The following is an 18,758-nucleotide window of genomic DNA, read 5'->3' as shown; positions in this document are numbered from 1 at the left end:
TGTTTAAAAATAATTTGGAAAAATACCAAACAAACCTGAAAATGTATTTAAACCATGAGGAGCTATACCTGACACTCACACTGATAGAACCTTCCCAATGTATGATAGAAAATTCTCGAAATAGACTGTGCCAACTCTCAGAAGCTAACAGTGATAGCTCTTAACCAAATATCAACTTCAAACATAGATTTTTAATTCAGGCTGAAGCCTTCATGTAAGCAGATTAACGAAGGTACTCAAACATACAAAAAACAACTTTTTAGGTGAGTTAATAAAGTTATCGTAAGATAAGTAATTTTTAATGCTGTTATGTTAGAAACTTTGGGGGTGAATTTCTGGCAAGCTTCACCCACTCATCATGTCTTAAGGCAATGTTATACCATAAGTATACAATCAACTCAATTATCCGCCAATTCCATTATCCACAGAGATGGGGATGGTAAATACATAATGACAGAAAATGGAAGTTTCATTGTATGTGTAGTGCTGTTGATAGGGAAAAGGTAACATATTAAATCTGAAATTTGTCACCTCCTAAACGTGAGCACATCTTTCCCTCAATTCCATGTCTGAATCTCTCCAAACCAGTTTCTGCTTCTACCACAGTACTAAAATGAATCTAACCAAAGTTACAAGGACATCCTTTGTGACTGACTATTGTGCATTATCCCTACTTGTATTCACTGTCTGCTGTGCATCCTGGCCTGGAATGTCAAAAGAAGCCTGGAATTATTGGTCGGCCTTCTGAAGGAGGCTGATGGACGCATCAAAAAATTTAATTCCACTAGAAGAGAGGCAAGCTGCTTCTCCCACCTCCTCCAACTCTGGTGGATGCCCAAAATGTGCCCATATTAGCACAAGTACCCATCTATTATTTAAATTAGGAAATCTCCCCAGAACGCATTTACACCAGCAGAGTCAGCAGCAGATATTCCCAACATGTAGAACCCAGCATTTATGCCACGAGTGATGGCCCATAGATTTTTGGGTTCACAGTGAACTGGTTAAAAGGAATTCAACAGTGCAGTGCACAAGGTAGAACCAAAGATGAAACAGTACTCACTTCATGGGGAACACCTAGAGACTGAGAGTGGAATTAACAATATAAGCTATAAGATTGAGCACAGAATTGGGTCAAAAGGTCAAATTCGCATTGAATTCTTTTGTACTTGGTGGCCAAACAACACATTCAGACCAAAACAACTGTAACAGGATCACTGTGATAAAGACTCTGGTCATTGCATAGAGTATAGAAGCTTGAAGAAATTTGACCAGATTTTTATTCATACATAATTTGCAGTACATTATACTTAGTCTCTTTAACAGCAGGAATGTAGATTATAAATTCTTCTAAATCTGATCATTACTAGTTTCAAGCAACAGCACTTTGTCTATAGTCAGAACTAAGCTGAGTTTTGGCCAGCGAAAAGACGGTAGCTTGAAAACCATAAGTCACCTGAGAACTTAGCAGGACAAGACAAGGAGCCTTTATCAGCAAAATACTTTGAAAATCCCAATGTTAATAAGATAGAAATTTCTAAAATTCCTTTACTTACGCATCTCCAGACTTTCGATAGTTTTCTGGGCACTCAAAGATCAGGCAACGGAAGCCTCCCTGGACATTGAAGCATGTCTTAGTGCCAGAGCAGTTATGCCTCCCTGTGATGCATTCATTGATATCTATGGGAAAGGAAGCAGGTTTTAGGTTTGGGATCATAATTTTACAGGATTCTTGATTCTTGCAATACTCACATTGAGCTTGGATTTCATTAGAAAAAGTGCATTGCTGAACCTCAACGTACTAAGGAACCTTATCTGTAAAGTCTTCCATGCATAGAAAATCCAATAAACATTAATTAAAGTTAATCTGTTGATTTTAAATAAATAAAAACACATTTCTCCAGGTTTTCCTAATTCTTGTAACCTGGAGCAGAAATAACATTTCATAACCAATAGGTTGAGTTTTAGCAGTTACTTGTCACTCATAATCACCCACTTCGATCAGCCAAGATTTATTATTTTTCTTTTGGTACTTGCAATTGATGAAAGGAACAGTGTGCAGGGGGATGAGATCTATTGTTTGCTCTTGGGAATCTTGAGGCCCATTGGCCACCCAAAGAATGACTAACAGGCAAATGAAGAATTTGGCAGGGATTTTCCACTTCGATGGAATTCTGCGCAGCTGGTTGGCGCGAGATTTCCATTTATCCCAGTGACCTACCCTTGACACCCAGGTGATAGTCTGGTGTCAGAGTATTTTGCATGGTCCTGGACAGGTTTCCAGCTCCTACCTGAGAACTGCCAGCTGCAACATTGTAGTGTGACAGTGCCTTTTGTATTGACCCAAGGAGTCTATATTTGTTTTCCAAGAGAATTGTGTTGCCAGTGCAATCAATCGCTCTTCATTTAACTGTAAAGTCTACAGTGTGTCTTTAAATTTTGAATACCTTTGTTGCCTTAACAATGTTGGACATCAGGAATGCAGTGCTGTTTCTAGAGCACAGCATTGTCAGGCACAAAGAATGAGAGACAGATCAGATCACATCATTTACATTTCATTTAAATACACCCAACCACACTTGGATGGACATATCGTACATGTCCAGCACAATGTCCTAGAAGTGGCAGAGGACATCATTGACTTGGTGGAGCAGCTCCTTAACAATTTCCTTTCATGATCTGTGGTGGTAACTGGACTACCAGGAGACAACATTGATGGGATGAGTGGGAAGAGAAGAAATAAAATTATGGTTTGATTTTTAATAAAACATCAAGACAAAAATTAGATATCTAACAAGAGAGGCTCCACTTCTGCAGTTTTTCTAATCATAGATTGGCCAAGAACCAACAGAACTCACTCAGTGAACATAGGGATGATGAAATTTGAGCTGAGACTTGGATTTGAACTTGGGGCTTTCCAATTGGAGTTTAGTCACCCCAATTAGAACCAAATGACCTTGGGAGCACTGTGGTTAATAACCACAGAACAACTATAGTTCAGCAAAAGGTCCAAGGATATCAGATTTGTCGCACTTTCATCAACGTCCAGCTAACTAAGCTAGTATTTTAGTGTTAGTAGATCAGAAAATATTAAAAGTTAATGCCATTATTATTATGAATGTCATGATAAAATCAGATGAATGTTCCAACATACCATATATATTCCTAGTTACTCATTATATAAAATTCCTGATTCAGTCACAAAACATTTCCTACCTACCTTTTTTACACCCTGAAATGTTAACTTATCTTTCCGTTTCAGAGACCTGAGGTGTGTATCTCTAGTATTTTCTCTTTTTGTCCCTGATTATTCAGGTTGAATTTGGTGCTTAATATACTGAATGTCATCTGTACAATACCTATTTAATTGATCTTTAACATATTAACATTTTTTAAAGATTACGTTTTGTACAATAGAAGTGTTTTGATTCATTTTCAGCACGTCATTGCATGAACAAAGGTACAAACATCACTAATTCAGCATTCAGGAAATGACGCACAAGAGATGTGTTTGCCAGTGTTTTTTTTTAATTTTAGTGCATTCAGAACAATCTAAGCAGGAGGCAATGATAAACACTAAAAAATCTTCTGCACAAAAACATCCTTAAATTTGGTACATTGAGTCTTATTTACATTGAAAATTCCGATATAAATCTGTTATACAAAATCCCATTATAAAAGGGTTCATATTTTTCTCCAATTACCTATTATACCTGAGGGAGTGCTGTGTGAGGATTATCAGGCTGTGAAATTGAACAGGGCCTGAAAACAGGCATGGGGATTGTGATGCAGGATTACCCCGTGCCCGTTGTTTCCGATGTAGGCAGCATGCAAACTTTGCACTGTCTGCTAATTTAAATGATTTAGCATGCAACCAGCACTAAGTATGCTGTTGAGAAGCTAAGTGCTTGACCAAGGGGTGCAAAATCATGAGAGGTTAGCATGAGTTTAAAAGTAGCCTGCACTCCTGAAAGCCAGCCTGCACCCCATAAAGGGAAAGTGCATAGTCGCTGGAGCAAGTACTAAAAGTCATTGTGGAACTCATTCTGACATGGAAAAGATGTAATGATGGGAGAGAATGGGCTCCAAGGTTTTCCAATGTTGTACTTAGTGCAGAATGTGGAGAGGAGGGGAGATGTCATCTATCCACAGGTACCCAGGAGGCCCTCCAGACAAACTTTGTGAAGGCAGTGAGATCAGATAAACATGGCAGTCGATGCCAGGAATCTGGACTTGTGTACTTGGATGCAGTGCTGCAAAGAGTTCCATGACCGCACACAAGTGGTCAAGGTCAGTGGATGTATCTTCAATTGCCATATCCCACCAACTGTACCACTGGCCTCAGACACTGCTCAGTAACCACACCCCCATCGCTCAACGACCAACAATTTCTATCAATCATAACTCATACCAAACATTTATAGTTTCACCTCACTCTCACACACTTCACACTGCTGCAGGCCTCACACCCACATCTCACTCAGCTTGCACACACTGCCAGTTATTTAACCATGACAGCTATGTCACCCAAACACATTGCCCAACACAATCTGATGCACCTCCCTCCCTCTTGCAGGACAAGGTGGCAGATAACCAGAGGCAGCAGCATCTAAACAGTCTTGGGAAAAGCACAAATGCCTTATTTCGATGGAGGAGACGGTGGTCGCTATCACTGGAGTGGTCACAACTGAAGCCATGGCCAGCGGCGAGGCGGAAAGCATTGAAGATGATGGTATCCTCATATCTAATTCTTCTCATGTCCCACTTTCTCCTCATCCCACAATCTCTTGTCAATTACAAGCTGTAAATGGTCTAAGCCTGCACTTCTTGTTTTCACCCTCGTGCGCATCCCACACCCAACCACAACCCTACCTTTGTGCCTTTTTCCTTTCAAAAACCCAAGAAACGCAACCTGCACTTAATTTAGAGGACAGCTTAGAGGCGGGATCTGCACATGATGGGCTGAATTTTGTCAGCAGGACTGCAGCGGCACCAGAGGTGGATGCTGTCACCGCCTGTCACATGTGCGGCCGGCCAGCCACGATCACATGGCAACCAACCAATTAACATAACTAAGGCTCAGGGCCTATTCTATTGCAGGACAGGGGTGGGCTACGAGGCGCTGATAGCGGCGTCAGCTGATGAAAACGCAGATGCTGGCGCCATCTTTAAAGCACTGCCAGCTCCACTTGTCCTGCTGCCTTTCACTGATGCAGTGAAACTGGAGTGCTGCTGGACCCCTCTGCTGCTGCAGTAACTCCTGGACACCCCTCCCTCATTGCTGATGCTGCTGCAGTAACTCCTGGACCCCCCTCCCTCATTGTTGATGCTGCTGTAATAACTCCTGGATCCCTCTCCACTACTGCTACTGCTGCTGTAATAACTCCTTGAAACACCACCCCCCCCCCCACCCTCGCCACCTCCACTTCTGCTGCTGCTGCTGTAATAAATCCTGGACCCCCCCTCCATTGCTGCTGCTGCTATAATAACTCTGCACCCATCTCCACCATTGCTGCTGCTGGGCCCCTCTACTGCTGCTGTTACTCCTGGACCCCCTTCTACTACTACTGTGACTCCTGGTACTCCCTCTACTGCTGCTGCTGCTGCTGCATCCCCTCCTCCTGCTACTGCTGCTGCTGAACCTCCACCCCACTGCTGCTGCAACTCCTGGACCTCCCTGCACCAGGACTGTACACCAACCACACAGAGCCGGAGCCAGCTGGCACCATGTCCGAGCCAAGACACCAAGTGGCCCCACGGTTTAGGGATGCGCCCTGGAGATTCTCCTCCAGGCTGCAAGGGCAGGTGGGAGGTCCTCTTTCCAAGGGATGGCAAGAACAGACCCTCCTGCCTGACCAAGCGAGCCTGGATAAAGATCACAGAGGAGATCAGCAGTCGTGACCTCACCCCCCCGCAACTGGGTCCAGTACTGCAAGAGGGTCAATGACCTCCTTTGCCTTTCTAAGGTGAGTCCTCCATACTCATCTCCTCTTTGGGGCTTGCATGTGGCTACATGGGAGGAAATGCGACACAGGGAGGGAGTAACCACAAAGGCGGTGGCAAGGGAGTTTGGCATCACCACATCCTGGCAGATGCATGTCTCAAAACTCAGCCCTGCTATGTGCCCTGAAAGCAGACATAGATAGGATCCTCTTTCTGTTTGCAGGAGAAATGGGCCCATAACACCAGGGAGATCTCGAGGCAGGCGGTGGGATCCATGATGTGATGCCAGCAGAGGATGCGACTCTGGGGTTAGCAGGGGCCCAGGTCAGGCGTGCAATTGCAGATGGTAAGACTGAAGTATCTGCACATGAGAGTGAGGAGACATTGTGTTCATGTGTCCTCAACCACACTTCTGGAGATCCACATCATGCAGGGTTGGCATGAGGAGAGCTGCACAACCTAACCCACAAATATTTGTGTTCTCTCATGCAGCTCATGGCACTTTGGAGGCAAGCGCAGCCGCTGGGACAGGAGGCTTACCATTGACCTCTGAGGAAGAGCAGGACGAGCAGTCAGATGATGCACTGTCACATCATTCCCCTGCACCCTCCACCAGCACAGATACTTTCACATTGGTGGGTATGCACTCGGGCTTAGATTCTGGGTCACACGCTGGTGAGAGCACCACATATGCGCCCAAGCAACTGTTGTAGGCTGTGACAGCCGAGACCACTGACAGTCGAGGGACTGTGGGTGGCCAAGCCCATGCTGAGCCCCAGGCTGATGACAAGCCTCTGGTGTCGACAGCACAGAACATGCTGGAATTGCAGAGAGAGACATGGGAACATCTGGCGGAGCTGCCAGACGCAATATGCGGCCATGAGCAGATGATGGAAGAGTCCATCGAATGCATGTGTGCTGCCTTGTCTCAGGCATGTGAGTGCATGGCTTCCTCCATTGAGAGGTTGGCAATGCTCAGGGAAAGTCAGATCCCGCAGATTTGCGCAGACTTACACACCATCACCTTGGCCATGAGCTCAACTCAGCAATGGCAAAGTCAGAGAAGAACAAGGTGCCTGGAGTCTTCTCCAGGTTCTCGTCCTTCTCTGGTGAGCAGGGACGTTCAAGTAAGCCTTGAAAGAGAGGAGGAGAGTCTGCCCTCCACATCTGGCGGCTCCCCTCAGGACGCTCCAAGTGTGGTGAGCAGTTCCTCAGCCAATCCGCCAGTGACCCCAGCTCCTGTAGCTGCAACGCCCGAGGAGGCTCCTGTACCTGTGCAAGAATCCCTCAGGCAGCCATGGCCCTCCAGGCTTCAGGCAATGAGAGGTCACCCGCCAAAGTCATCCCAGGCCAAGGGAAAGCAGCAGCCTGCCTCCACCTCAGCTGCCAGCGCAGGGATCACATCGTGTAGAAGCACATGAAAGCATATAAAGAGCAACTAGATGCACTTGGGGCTTCACGGGTATATTAATTGTGGCTTTTGCATTGGTTGCTACAATTGTGCTAATAAATGGAGGTCAGAATCATTGCTGTAAATGGCTCCAGCTTTCATTGCTGATTTTTGATATGCAACCTTCATCCTTGCTCTCTCAATGGGCTGCCAAGTTGCATTTGGTCAGTGTCTCAGATGTGTCCCTCAAGGATCTGTGTTAGGGCCTCAACTGTTCATTGTATTTATTAATGACTTAGATGATGCAATAGAAAGCCACATATCCAATGACACAAAGATAAGCAGCATTGTAAGCAGTGTAGACAGAAGCATAAAATTATGAAGAGATATTGATAGAGTAAGTAAATGGGCAAAACTGTGGCAAATGGATTTCAAGGTAGGCAAATGTGAGATCATCCATTTTGGACATAAAATGGATAGAACAAGGTACTTTCTAAATGGGGAAAAGCTACAAACAGTGGAGGGCCAAAGAGACTTAGAGGTCTAGGCACACAGATCATTAAAATGAACAGACACAGAAAATAGCCAAAAAGACTAATTGAATTCTGGCCTTTATGTCTAGAGGATTGGAATCTTCTTACTTCTTTGGTCTCCTTGTCTCAAGAGACAATGGGAAGCACCTAGAGGTGGTCAGTAGTTTGTGGAGCAGCGCCTGGAGTGGCTATAAAGGCCAATTCTAGAGTGACAGACTCTACACAGGCGCTGCAGATAAAATTAGTTGTCAGGGTTGTTACGCAGTTGGCTCTCCCCTTGCACCTCTGTCTTTTTTCCTGCCAACTGCTAAGTCTCTTCGACTCGCCACACTTTAGCCCCGCCTTTATGGCTGTCCACCAGCTCTGGCGATCACTGGCAACTGACTCCCACAACTTGTGGTCAATGTCACAGGACTTCATGTCGCGTTTGCAGACGTCTTTAAAGTGGAGACATGGACGACCAGTGGGTCTGATACCAATGACGAGCTCGCTGTACAATGCATCCTTGGGGATCCTGCCATCTTCCATGTGGCTCACATGGCCAAGCCCTCTCAAGCACCGCTGTCTCAGTAGGGTGTATAAGCTGGGGATGTTGGCCTCCTCGAGAACTTCTACTTTGGAGATACGGTCCTGCCACCTGATGATAAGGATTCTCCGGAGGCAGCGAAGATGGAATGAGTTGAGACGTCACTCTTGGCTGACATACGTTGTCCAGGCCTCGCTGCCATAGAGCAAGGTACTGAGGACACAGGCTTGAAACACTCGGACTTTTGTGTTCCGTGTCAGTGCGCCATTTTCCCACACTCTCTTGGCCAGTCTGGACATAGCAGCGGACACCTTTCCCATGTGCTTTTTGATTTCTGCATTGAGAGACAGGTTACTGGTGATAGTTGAGCCTAGGTAGGTGAACTCTTGAACCACTTCCAGAGCGTGGTCGCCGATATTGATGGATGGAACATTTCTGACGTCCTGTCCCATGATGTTCATTTTCTTGAGGCTGATGGTTAGGCCAAATTCGTTGCAGGCAGCCACAATCCTGTCGATGAGTCTCTGCAGACACTCTTCAAAGCAGTATCGTCAGCAAAGTGGAGTTCCCTGATGAGGACTTTCCATACTTTGGTCTTCGCTCTAAGATGGACAAGGTTGAACAACCTGCCATCTGATCTTGTGTGGAGGAAAATTCCTTCTTCTGAAGACTTGAACGCATGTGAGAGCAGCAGTGAGAAGAAGATCCCAAACAGTGTAGGTGCGAAAACACAGCCCTGTTTCACACCACTCAGGATAGGAAAGGGGTCTGATAAGGCACCGCTATGCTGAATTGTACCTTTCATATTGTCATGGAATGAGGTGATGATACTTCGTAGCTTTGGTGGACATCCAATCTTTGCTAGTAGTCTGAAGAGACCACGTCTGCTGACGAGGTCAAAGGCTTTGGTGAGATCTATGAAAGCAACGTAGAGGGGCATCTGTTGTTCGCGGCATTTCTCCTGTAGCTGGCGAAGGGAGAATAGCATGTCAATGGTGGATCTCTCTGCTCGAAAGCTGCACTGTGCCTCAGGGTAGACACGCTCTGCCAGCTTCTGGAGTCTGTTTAAAATGACATGAGCGAAGACTTTCCCCGCTATGCTGAGCAGGGAGATTCCATGGTAGTTGTTGCAGTCACCGCGGTCACCCTTGTTCTTATAGAGGGTGATGATAGTTGATGCTGCAGCCAGGCAATTTGGTCAATTACTGAAGAGTACAATCAACAGGAGGAAAAGGAGGTTGACTGCTTACTTGATCATATGTATAACTCCTTGTAATGTATTTGTGACAAACGCAATCAACGCCAGTTAGTGACAGGTTCTTCAGCTTCCTCAACACTTAAATGGCTAAATCTCTGGAGTTCTGTTTTATAATCCCCCTGGATAGACATCATGACTCAATATCCTTTATGTCCAGTCTTATTTCTTATCAGACTTACCCGAAAAGAAAGAAAAAGACAAAGGGAAGCCAAAGAGTTCAGAGAGAAGCACAAAGTCAACTTTAAGGAAGATTAACACCAGAGAAGAGAAAAAGAGAGAGAAGAGGAGAGACATAAAGAATTAGCAACACAAAGACAGTTCCCTCTGGTGTGGTGCCCTTGTCCTGCTCTGTGGCTCTGCTCGGCCCCAGCTCCACAGTCAAAGCTGCTCCGAACTGGTGAAAGTTTACAGCTCGTGGGGCTTTGGCCAGAGCGACTTCCCCCGGAAGAGATCGCGGGCCATATGGAGTGCCCACACTGGGGCGACGATGAGCGCATGTCAAAGGCCCAGCTGGTCTCATAGAGGATTGGAATGCAAGTGGGTAGAAGTTATGCTTCAGCTATACCAAGCCCTGGTTAGACCACACCTGGAGTACTGGGAGCAGTTCTGGGCACCACACCTTAGGAAGGATGCATTGGCCTTGGAGGGAGTGCAGGGTAGGTTTACCAGAATGATACCTGGCCTCCAAGTGTTAAATTACAAGGAAAGATTACACAAACTAGGGTTGTATTTCCTCAAATTTAGAAGGTTAAGAGGTTATTTGCTCAAAATTTTCAAGATGTTAAAAGGTGCTGATAGGGTAGATAGACAAAAACTATTTCCGCTGGTTGGGGAGTCTAGGACTAGGAAGTGTGGTCAAAAAATTAGAGCCAGACCTTTCAGGAGTGAAATTAGGAAACACTTCTCCACACAAAGGGTGGGAGAAGTTTGGAACTCTCTTCCACAAACAGCAATTGATGCTAGATCAATTGTAAATGTAAATCTGAGCTTGATAAATTTGTTATCCAAATGTATTAAAGGATATGAGCAAAGGCAGGTATATGGAGTTAGGTTGCAGATCAGCCATGAGCTTCACAGAATGGCAGAACAGACTCAAAAGGGCTAAATGGCCTACTCCTATTCCTATGTTCTTATGGACGGCAAGATCGCAGATAAGTCTGCTGCTGAGGACTCAGAAGAGGACTTCGATGGGGCAGCTTATGATATTCCAGAGAGCCAGGTGATTAAGGATAGAACTGGAATCAACCTTTGCATACTTTTATGAGCATTTATTTACAGAAATACATATTACAAACATGCATCTCCTAACCACAGTTTCAGTCTGTTCCTATTTATAGGGGCATGAGTGAATCCACAATTAATATGGCATGGTTTGATTTTAAAATTTAGTTTGGAATGCTTATTTTGCGATACCTTTAATTTTTTCATTGTGGCTAAGTGGACGCTGTGATGGTCAGTGAGAAAGAGAAGGTAAGGTGTGAGACTGTTGGTAAATGGGAAATTGTGGTTTCAGTTACTGGTATCACAGTTGGATGAGTTGATCACCAATAGCGTAGGCTAGAAAGGGGCTGTGCTGTTTGCTTCCTCTGTTTTTCCTCCTACTCCTCCTCAGCTTTTCGCCATATGGCTGGTGATAAGGGCTGTGCCCTCATGATGATGAGGTTGCTCAGCATGCAGGAGAGCACCACAAATCTTGACACATGCTTTACCAAGTACTGCAAAACTCTTCCACAGCAGTCCAGGCCCCAATGATCTGCTCAATCATATTTCTTGGGGCAGCATGGCTTTCATTATATGCATGCTGCCCACGTGCAGGTGGGTTGCGCATTGGAATCGTAAGCTACATCATCAAAGGATAGCCCTAGTCACCCAGCAACCGCTCTCTGGTTTGCCATGCGGGCTCAAATACTCACAGCACAGCGGACTGCCACAGAATGAAGGCATCATGACTGCTGCCTGGATATTGGACATTGACCTGCATGATATGTTGCTTTTTGTCACACACCAGCTGCATGTTGAGGGAGTGGAGTCTCTTTTGGTTACAGTAGATCTCAGAGTTGACATGAGGTGTCTGTAAAGCGATATGTGTGGAGTCAGTGGTATGCTGTATCCCGGGGAAGCCTACAATCCTCACAAAGCCATGCACTCGCTCCATCTGCTTCTCTCTGGTAATAGAGATGAAATGTATTCAGCTCTCTTGGAATACAGATTCTCAGTGACCTCCCTTAGGCAACAATGGACTGCAAACTGCGAGATGTTGCAACTATTGCCTACTCCGGCCTGGACGAACCCAGATGCATAACAACTCATGGCCACAGTCACCATCACAGCTACTGGCAATGCAGTCCTCACCCTGCTCTGAGGCTGAAATTGTGGTTGCAGCAGGTAACAGATTTCAGGGAAGATGTCCTTAGTGAAGCAGAGACATCTGACACACTGTTCCTTGCTGAGGTTCAGGTAGAAGAATTACTTTCTGAACAACCTGGGCAGATATGACCTCCTGCTAAGAGTCCTTCTCTCCCTGCTTCATAAAGCAGCTTGGCCTGCTGTGTGTCACCTCTGCTCATTCTCCCTGTCATGAAGTTGTCCAAGGAGGATGCATACTACTGTATCCATGTCCCGGAGCAAGTAGTTTGTGCAGAATACTTGAGGACAGGACAAAGCCCTTCACATGCTACACCACTCCCTGTAGACTTTAGCAACTTTAAACAACTCTAGAAACCACCAAACACTTCTACAATCATAGCAACAGCCTGTAGAAATCAATCAGCAACTAACATAAAAGTGATTAATGAATCCTTTAACTCGTGCAGGTGGGATGTCCTTCCTGCTGCTGAATGCATGTCCTGCTGTGTGAGGGCATTGGCTAGAGCACTGAGCTCCAAAATGGCAGCGCTGGCATCAAATCAGCGTTGCACATGCTCTAATGCCCTCACCATATGGCGTCCAACACTAGAAATGTGTGCACGCTGTGCCATGGATGCATTTTGGAAGCAAAAGGGCAATCATAATTCCAAAAAATGGGCGATAAGGAGCCAAATTTCGTGGCTTCAATGTTAGAGCTGTTACACCGTTGGTCACATAACACCTGACTGTCATGTAATGCCTGCTTACTTTATAGTGAGAGTAAAATTAAATAATGTGTTGAATCTGTATTCAGTTGCAGGGGGTAGCACTATTACGCAATCTTTTAGAGAAATGTCTCTAGCTCCTTGACACCCATGGTAAATTTCACTTTTCCGAGGTAATGAAAGCAGTTTTTTTTAACGTGTATTTAATTTATTTGTTACTTCACCTGCATTTTTAAATTTTACTTTCTTTGTGTCTTTTTTATGCTTTCGGATTTGGATGTCACTACCCTATTCTGCTACCATTGAGAACTTTGCTGTGCTTCTGCCTGTCCATAAGTCATGGTCCTATTCTCAGGCTGTTAGTCCCAGTCTCTTCTTTGACATAAGTTTTCTTGCCACCTTCTGTGCTCTACATCCACTTATCCACAGTCTGTCCTTGGGACATTAATTGCTGCATACCTGCTGCACCCTCCTCCCCTGCACCTCCCCACCACCAACCCCACCCCCCCCCCAACCCCCCACCGCCACCAGAATCTTTTGCAGGCCAATGATGCCCTCCTCATCCACAGTCTCAGCCTATTCATTCGCACTACCACTTCTCTCTTAAGTCAGGATGTTGTATGGCTTGGAGGGGAACCTGCAGGCGGTGGGGTTCTATGCACCTGCTGCTCTTGTCCCTCTAGATGGTAGAGGCCACAGGTTTGGAAGGTGCTGTTGAAGGAGGATTGGCAAGTTACTGCACTGCATCATGTAAATGGTACACACTACTGCCACTGTACACCGGTGGTGGAGGAAGTGGATGTTTGAGGTGGATGGGGTGCCACTCAAGCAGGCTGCTTTGTCCTGGATGGTGTTGAGTTTCTTGAGAGTTGTTGGAGATTCATTCATCCAAGCAAGTTGACAGTATTCCATCACACTCCTGACTTGTGCCTTGTAGACAGTAGAAAGGTGAGTCACTTGCTGGAGAATTCCCAGCCTCTGTCCTGGCCTGTAGCCACAGTATTTATGTGACTGGTCAAGTTAAGTTTTTGGGTAAAGGTGACCCGCAGGATGTTGATGGTGGGGCATTTAGCTATGATAATGCTGTTGAATGTCAAGGGGAAATGGTTAGACTCTTGTTGGAGATGGCCATTACTTGGCACTTGTGCAGCATTTAAGAGTCCAAGCCTGAATGTTGTCCAGGTCTTGCTCCATGCGGGCCTGGACTATTTCATTATCTGAGGAGTTGCAAATGGTACTGAACACTGTGCAATCATCAGCGAACATCCCCACTTCTGACCTTATGATACAGGGAACGTCATTGACGAAGCAGCTGAAGATGGTTGGGCCTAGGACACTGCCCTGAGGAACACTTGCAGTCATGTCCTGGGACTGAGATAGAGTCATAGAGTTAAACAGCACAGAACCAGGCCCTTCGGCCCACCGTGTCCGCGCTGGCCAGCAAGCCTATCTATTCTAATTCCATTTTCCAGCAGCCTCCAACAGCCACAACCATCTTCCCATTCCCATCCCAGTCTGGGCCCAGTGGCACAGATTTGCACCTTTCTGAAGGTCAGCAGGTGTCACTTCATTTACTCTAGCATATCTGGATCTCAGCCTTCTAGCAAGGTATGACTGGAGTGCACCAGAAGACCCATACAAGTTCATGGCCACCGAGTGTAAATAGATAATTTATAGGGTTACTTTTCCTTTAATTCTGGCCATGGCCCATCACTGCTGATGTATAAAACCAAGCAGCTGCACTCAATGTGCCATTGTGAATCTGTTCACAGATCTGCAGCACAGTACTGACAGTCAGTATAAACAGGACTGGGACAGATACTGAAGTTTTAAAGGGTTCTTAGAGTTTCCAGTTGAATATTGCACTTCAGAAATTTGAGAATTATTGTAAAGATCATAGCAGAGTCAAATTCCAATGCCAGTTTGGATAAATAAAGAAAGCCAGTCTGTTTACCATTAGACTTTTCAATCTTTCTGGTATGACCCTTTTAACATCAAACAATGGCCACTGCAGGTGAACAATGTGTTCATCAAGAAAGGAATTCAAATCTCCAAAGTTTCTCATTAAATGGTCTGCAGTTGTAATTATTTATAATTCTTTAATTCATTTGTTTCATGCCATTTATTTTTTTTAAAACTGCTTTATGCACTGCATCAAACAACATAATCTTTGAGACTGCACTGTGCATAAAAAGATTCCAGCCAGCACAGTGGGAGGGAGAACAGTCAAAACAGACTTGCGGCATTTTTATCAAAATTACACTTTTACATTGCAGATTGCGTCATCTACCACATTGTTGGGCAAAGAGGCAGTTTGATGAAGACTTTCCCAATAGAGCCAGTGTCCTCCAAATTCTTTACATTTACAGATACCACTTTTATTTTAAGGTTACATTGTCTGAGAACCTGACCAATCTGGGCACTTTTCCAGTAAAAATGGAATTTCAGATTGAAGAGGGCATCATCATACATTCAGGGCAGGGTCAGGCATCCAGCAACAGGCTGTTCTGATAACTCTTTAACTGTTAGGAAAGTGCTAACTGGAAAAGTGCTCAATGCTGCTTCTCTGCCTCTCCACCTGACCTCCTGCCTGCACACTCCCACCCCCTCGCCTCCCTCCCCACAATTTTGCATGGGTGATCCTGGCAATGTAAAATTGCCCATCCATATGTAAATGTAAATAACATGCAAATGGATGTATTTCTCATATTTCTGTCAGTAGAACACTGGATGTAGGGGCTGCCTGTTATTTCCAGGCATCCACAGATTAGAGGTTAGCAGAGGGCACATACAACTGGTGGTAGCAGTGAAGGTCTGAGCTCTGGCTTTCTAAGTGTAGCCATGAAGTGTAGTCGCAGATGGGAGAAGTAAAATGGTGTGGGGGGGAATTTTCCAAATTTACTGGTAATTCTCAGACTGCTGACACCCCTCCACCATGCAAGCTTTTGGGAGGCCTGGCACAACCATCTGGCAGGACTCCCAGTGGAGACTAAGGAGCCTCCCTCCAGGGTATTAATGACCCAGTGCCAGAAATTTGGCCGGGGCTGGGGTGGCCTTTCCATAGCAGGCAGAAGCCCTGCCCTAGCGGAGAGGTGTCCTAAACAGAAAAGCAAGGTTACAGACTTTCTAAAAATCTACAAATGCAATGAATCAATTATTCTAGTTTGTTACCATAACTAAACTAATGACTGAAAATGAACAGGCTGTGCAATTGAAGTGGATCAGAGGGAGTTAACTCAGAGCTTGAATTTCAAATACAGGACATACTCTTCTTTGTCAACAGACTGCTAAGTTTTTACAAGGAATGAAAGGCACTTCTACATCTGACATGCAGTTCTCCATCCTTTCACCAGAACATTTCTGTGTGGGCACAGACTTCAAGACTTCAAAAGGCTATGTGCACTGATCTGGAAAACATGGGTCACCGATCGTAGGGCACAAACCATGACATCAAGCTCACAGCTTATCGGGGTGAATCTAGGCTGTCATCTGCAGGATCTCACGGTGCTGAAGTGATGATACCTGCACTGTGTTGCAGTGTTTCAATCCCTAAACAGCTCAAGAAATGGCTTACACCAGGTTTGTGACAGGGATATTAAATCTTTACATACACAAAATACATTTGGAACATAACTTTGTTTATTATTGCTCTGTGTTGGTATGGTAAATAAAACGCAAACCATTCAGAGGTTAGGGCACCTCCTTTGGTTTCAGAAACAGGAGATTCAAAGGTTTGAAACACATCGACAAATCAGAAAAACTTTAAAATGCAATGGCATGAAATTGTCTGGACCAGTCAAGTTTCAGGTCGATGCAATCTGGTGAAGATCTAATTTATTCATGTGTTATATGAAGACAATAAGATAGTGATTTGAACTCACAATTTGCTTTGGGGAACCAGTGTTAAATACCTTGACTTACTTTTACTTATTTTTAAATAATTCTCTGGAACTTTCTTTACTGTTATTATTGACTATGAAGTAAAACTACAGGGAGCTTAGGAAGTGGGCGAGAGGCGGATGTGGGGAGGTTCGGTGGCTGCAGCTTGACGTGTTAGACTCCAGACCTTTCCAAATATTCAAGATTAACAGTTAACCTTACAATTTTTGGCTGGGATGGCAGTAAAGTTTGGAAGGATACAACACCTTTCAACTAATGACACCATCACAATGCAAGTAGTCATGGAGACATCGTTGGTCTGCACTATGCAGATTTGCCAGATGAAACTGATGTGGACTAAGGGTGGGTGGGTGGGGGGGCAGGTTTTGGGGGAAGAGATATGATGCTGCAATTGGATACAAACAAGATAGGAAAATATTTTGTATCTTGAAAAGAATGCATAAAAATTCTTTATCCAACAAGAAAATGTCTCAGTTAAATTGCAACCTATTCAGAGTCATAAAAAAGGTAACCTCTGTTTAGATGCAGAAAAGATGTTTAAGGCACAGCCACTACTGTTGTGGTGAAAGATGCAAAACAGGCCAGAGTTGGAAGAATGTAGAATTCTCAAAGAGTTCTGGGGCTGGAGGAGGTTACAGGGCTAGTATGGGGTGAGGCCATGGAGAAATTTGAACATGAAGATGAGAATTTTAAATATCTTGGTGGTTGGGGAATGGGAGTCAATGTTGGTCAGCATGTTAGATTAATGGGACTTGGTGTGGGTTAGAATGTGAACAGTGCAGTTTTGGGTAAGCTGAAATTTATAGAGGGTAGAAGATGTTGTCTATGGGACCTTGCTGTGCGCAAATTGACTGCCTCATTCCCTACACTGCAACAGTGACTACACTTGAAAAGTACTTCATTGGATGGAATGTATTCATTTTAGGGGGCAGGGAGAGAAATCCTCACATGTGTTAAGAAACATCATCCTGCAGCTTTATAGAAAAGCTTGAGTTTCTTTCCACACTGACAGGTGAGAACCCTCTACTCTGGTATCCTGCTGTTTGGTGATAAACTGTTAGCAACAAGAGCACCTTGAAGAAGTGACAGAATGCTCAGATCTCAGACAGAAAAGGAAAAGAAGAATTTTGCTGAAAGAAGGTTTCCAGCTACTTCAAATAGTCACACAATTTTGTTTTCCTTAAACCTTGTTCCAAGAATTGTTCTTTAGAATTCGTAACTTTAAAAAAAAGTGACACATAGACTTGAAAAAAAGTTACGACAGCAAAACAAATAATGCACACATTTGGCATTTATTGTGCAGCCATTGCTGGTACTTTCTCTTGTCGCCCCTGATAGTGATGTTTCACACCAAATGATTCTTAATAAATAAAAATGGTCCAGCGACCCATGTCATGCAATGTCATGTCAGCTGCAAATCACCTTAGCAACATATTATAGCAATAAAATAGAGCCAATTTTATTTCTACCCAACTTGGCACAAAGGTTCATAAAGTGCCAAGACAGAAAAATAAATTGAAGAGCAATCCAGAAATAGCTGAAAATCTGATAAAGTAAGCTTCTTTTTTGGCTACATGTCTGCCAAGCAATCCCAAATATTAAATTAAAATGGACATTAATTTCACTTGATGTCAAACCTGCATTAATAGGAAGCACCAGAATGGCGTCCCATATCATTTAAATATAATAAAGAACCTGCCTGCTCTAAGTGGGAGCTTCCATTGCCCATCCCCATGACCTCCAAGAAAATGAACATCATACACAAATGGGCAGAGGCCTTTTTATCTTTTCCTTAATGGCTCATCATTTTCTTGGAGGTCATGGGGATGGGCAACGGAAGCTCCCACTTAGAGCAGGCAGGCTCTTTATTATATTTAAATGATATGGGACGCCATTCTGGTGCTTCCTATTAATGCAGGTTTGACATCAAGTGAAATTAATGTCCATTTTAATTTAATATTTGGGATTGCTTGGCAGACATGTAGCCAAAAAAGAAGCTTACTTTATCAGATTTTCAGCTATTTCTGGATTGCTCTTCAATTTATTTTTCTGTCTTGGCACTTTATGAACCTTTGTGCCAATTGTTTTTTTATTAAATCTGTAACATCATTGCAACCATCAACAGATTTTTCAGAGG

The 18,758-nt window shown here is 44.4% G+C and overlaps 1 protein-coding gene across 4 annotated transcripts in view; it reads right to left on the bottom strand.

Annotated features, from left to right (window-relative positions):
- Positions 1-18,758, bottom strand: part of fbln1 (fibulin 1) — a 215,732-nt gene that overhangs the window by 84,343 nt on the left and 112,631 nt on the right. For all 4 annotated transcript variants that reach the window (XM_068050808.1, XM_068050810.1, XM_068050807.1 and 1 more), the window contains one exon: positions 1,557-1,680. In XM_068050808.1, coding sequence (XP_067906909.1) covers positions 1,557-1,680 — 124 coding nt within the window. The remainder of the gene's footprint in view (positions 1-1,556; positions 1,681-18,758) is intronic.

This window comes from Heterodontus francisci, chromosome 18 (genome assembly GCF_036365525.1).
Source record: "Heterodontus francisci isolate sHetFra1 chromosome 18, sHetFra1.hap1, whole genome shotgun sequence".
NCBI classification, from domain to species: Eukaryota; Metazoa; Chordata; class Chondrichthyes; order Heterodontiformes; family Heterodontidae; genus Heterodontus; species Heterodontus francisci.
This window is presented reverse-complemented; position numbering and strand designations above follow the sequence as displayed.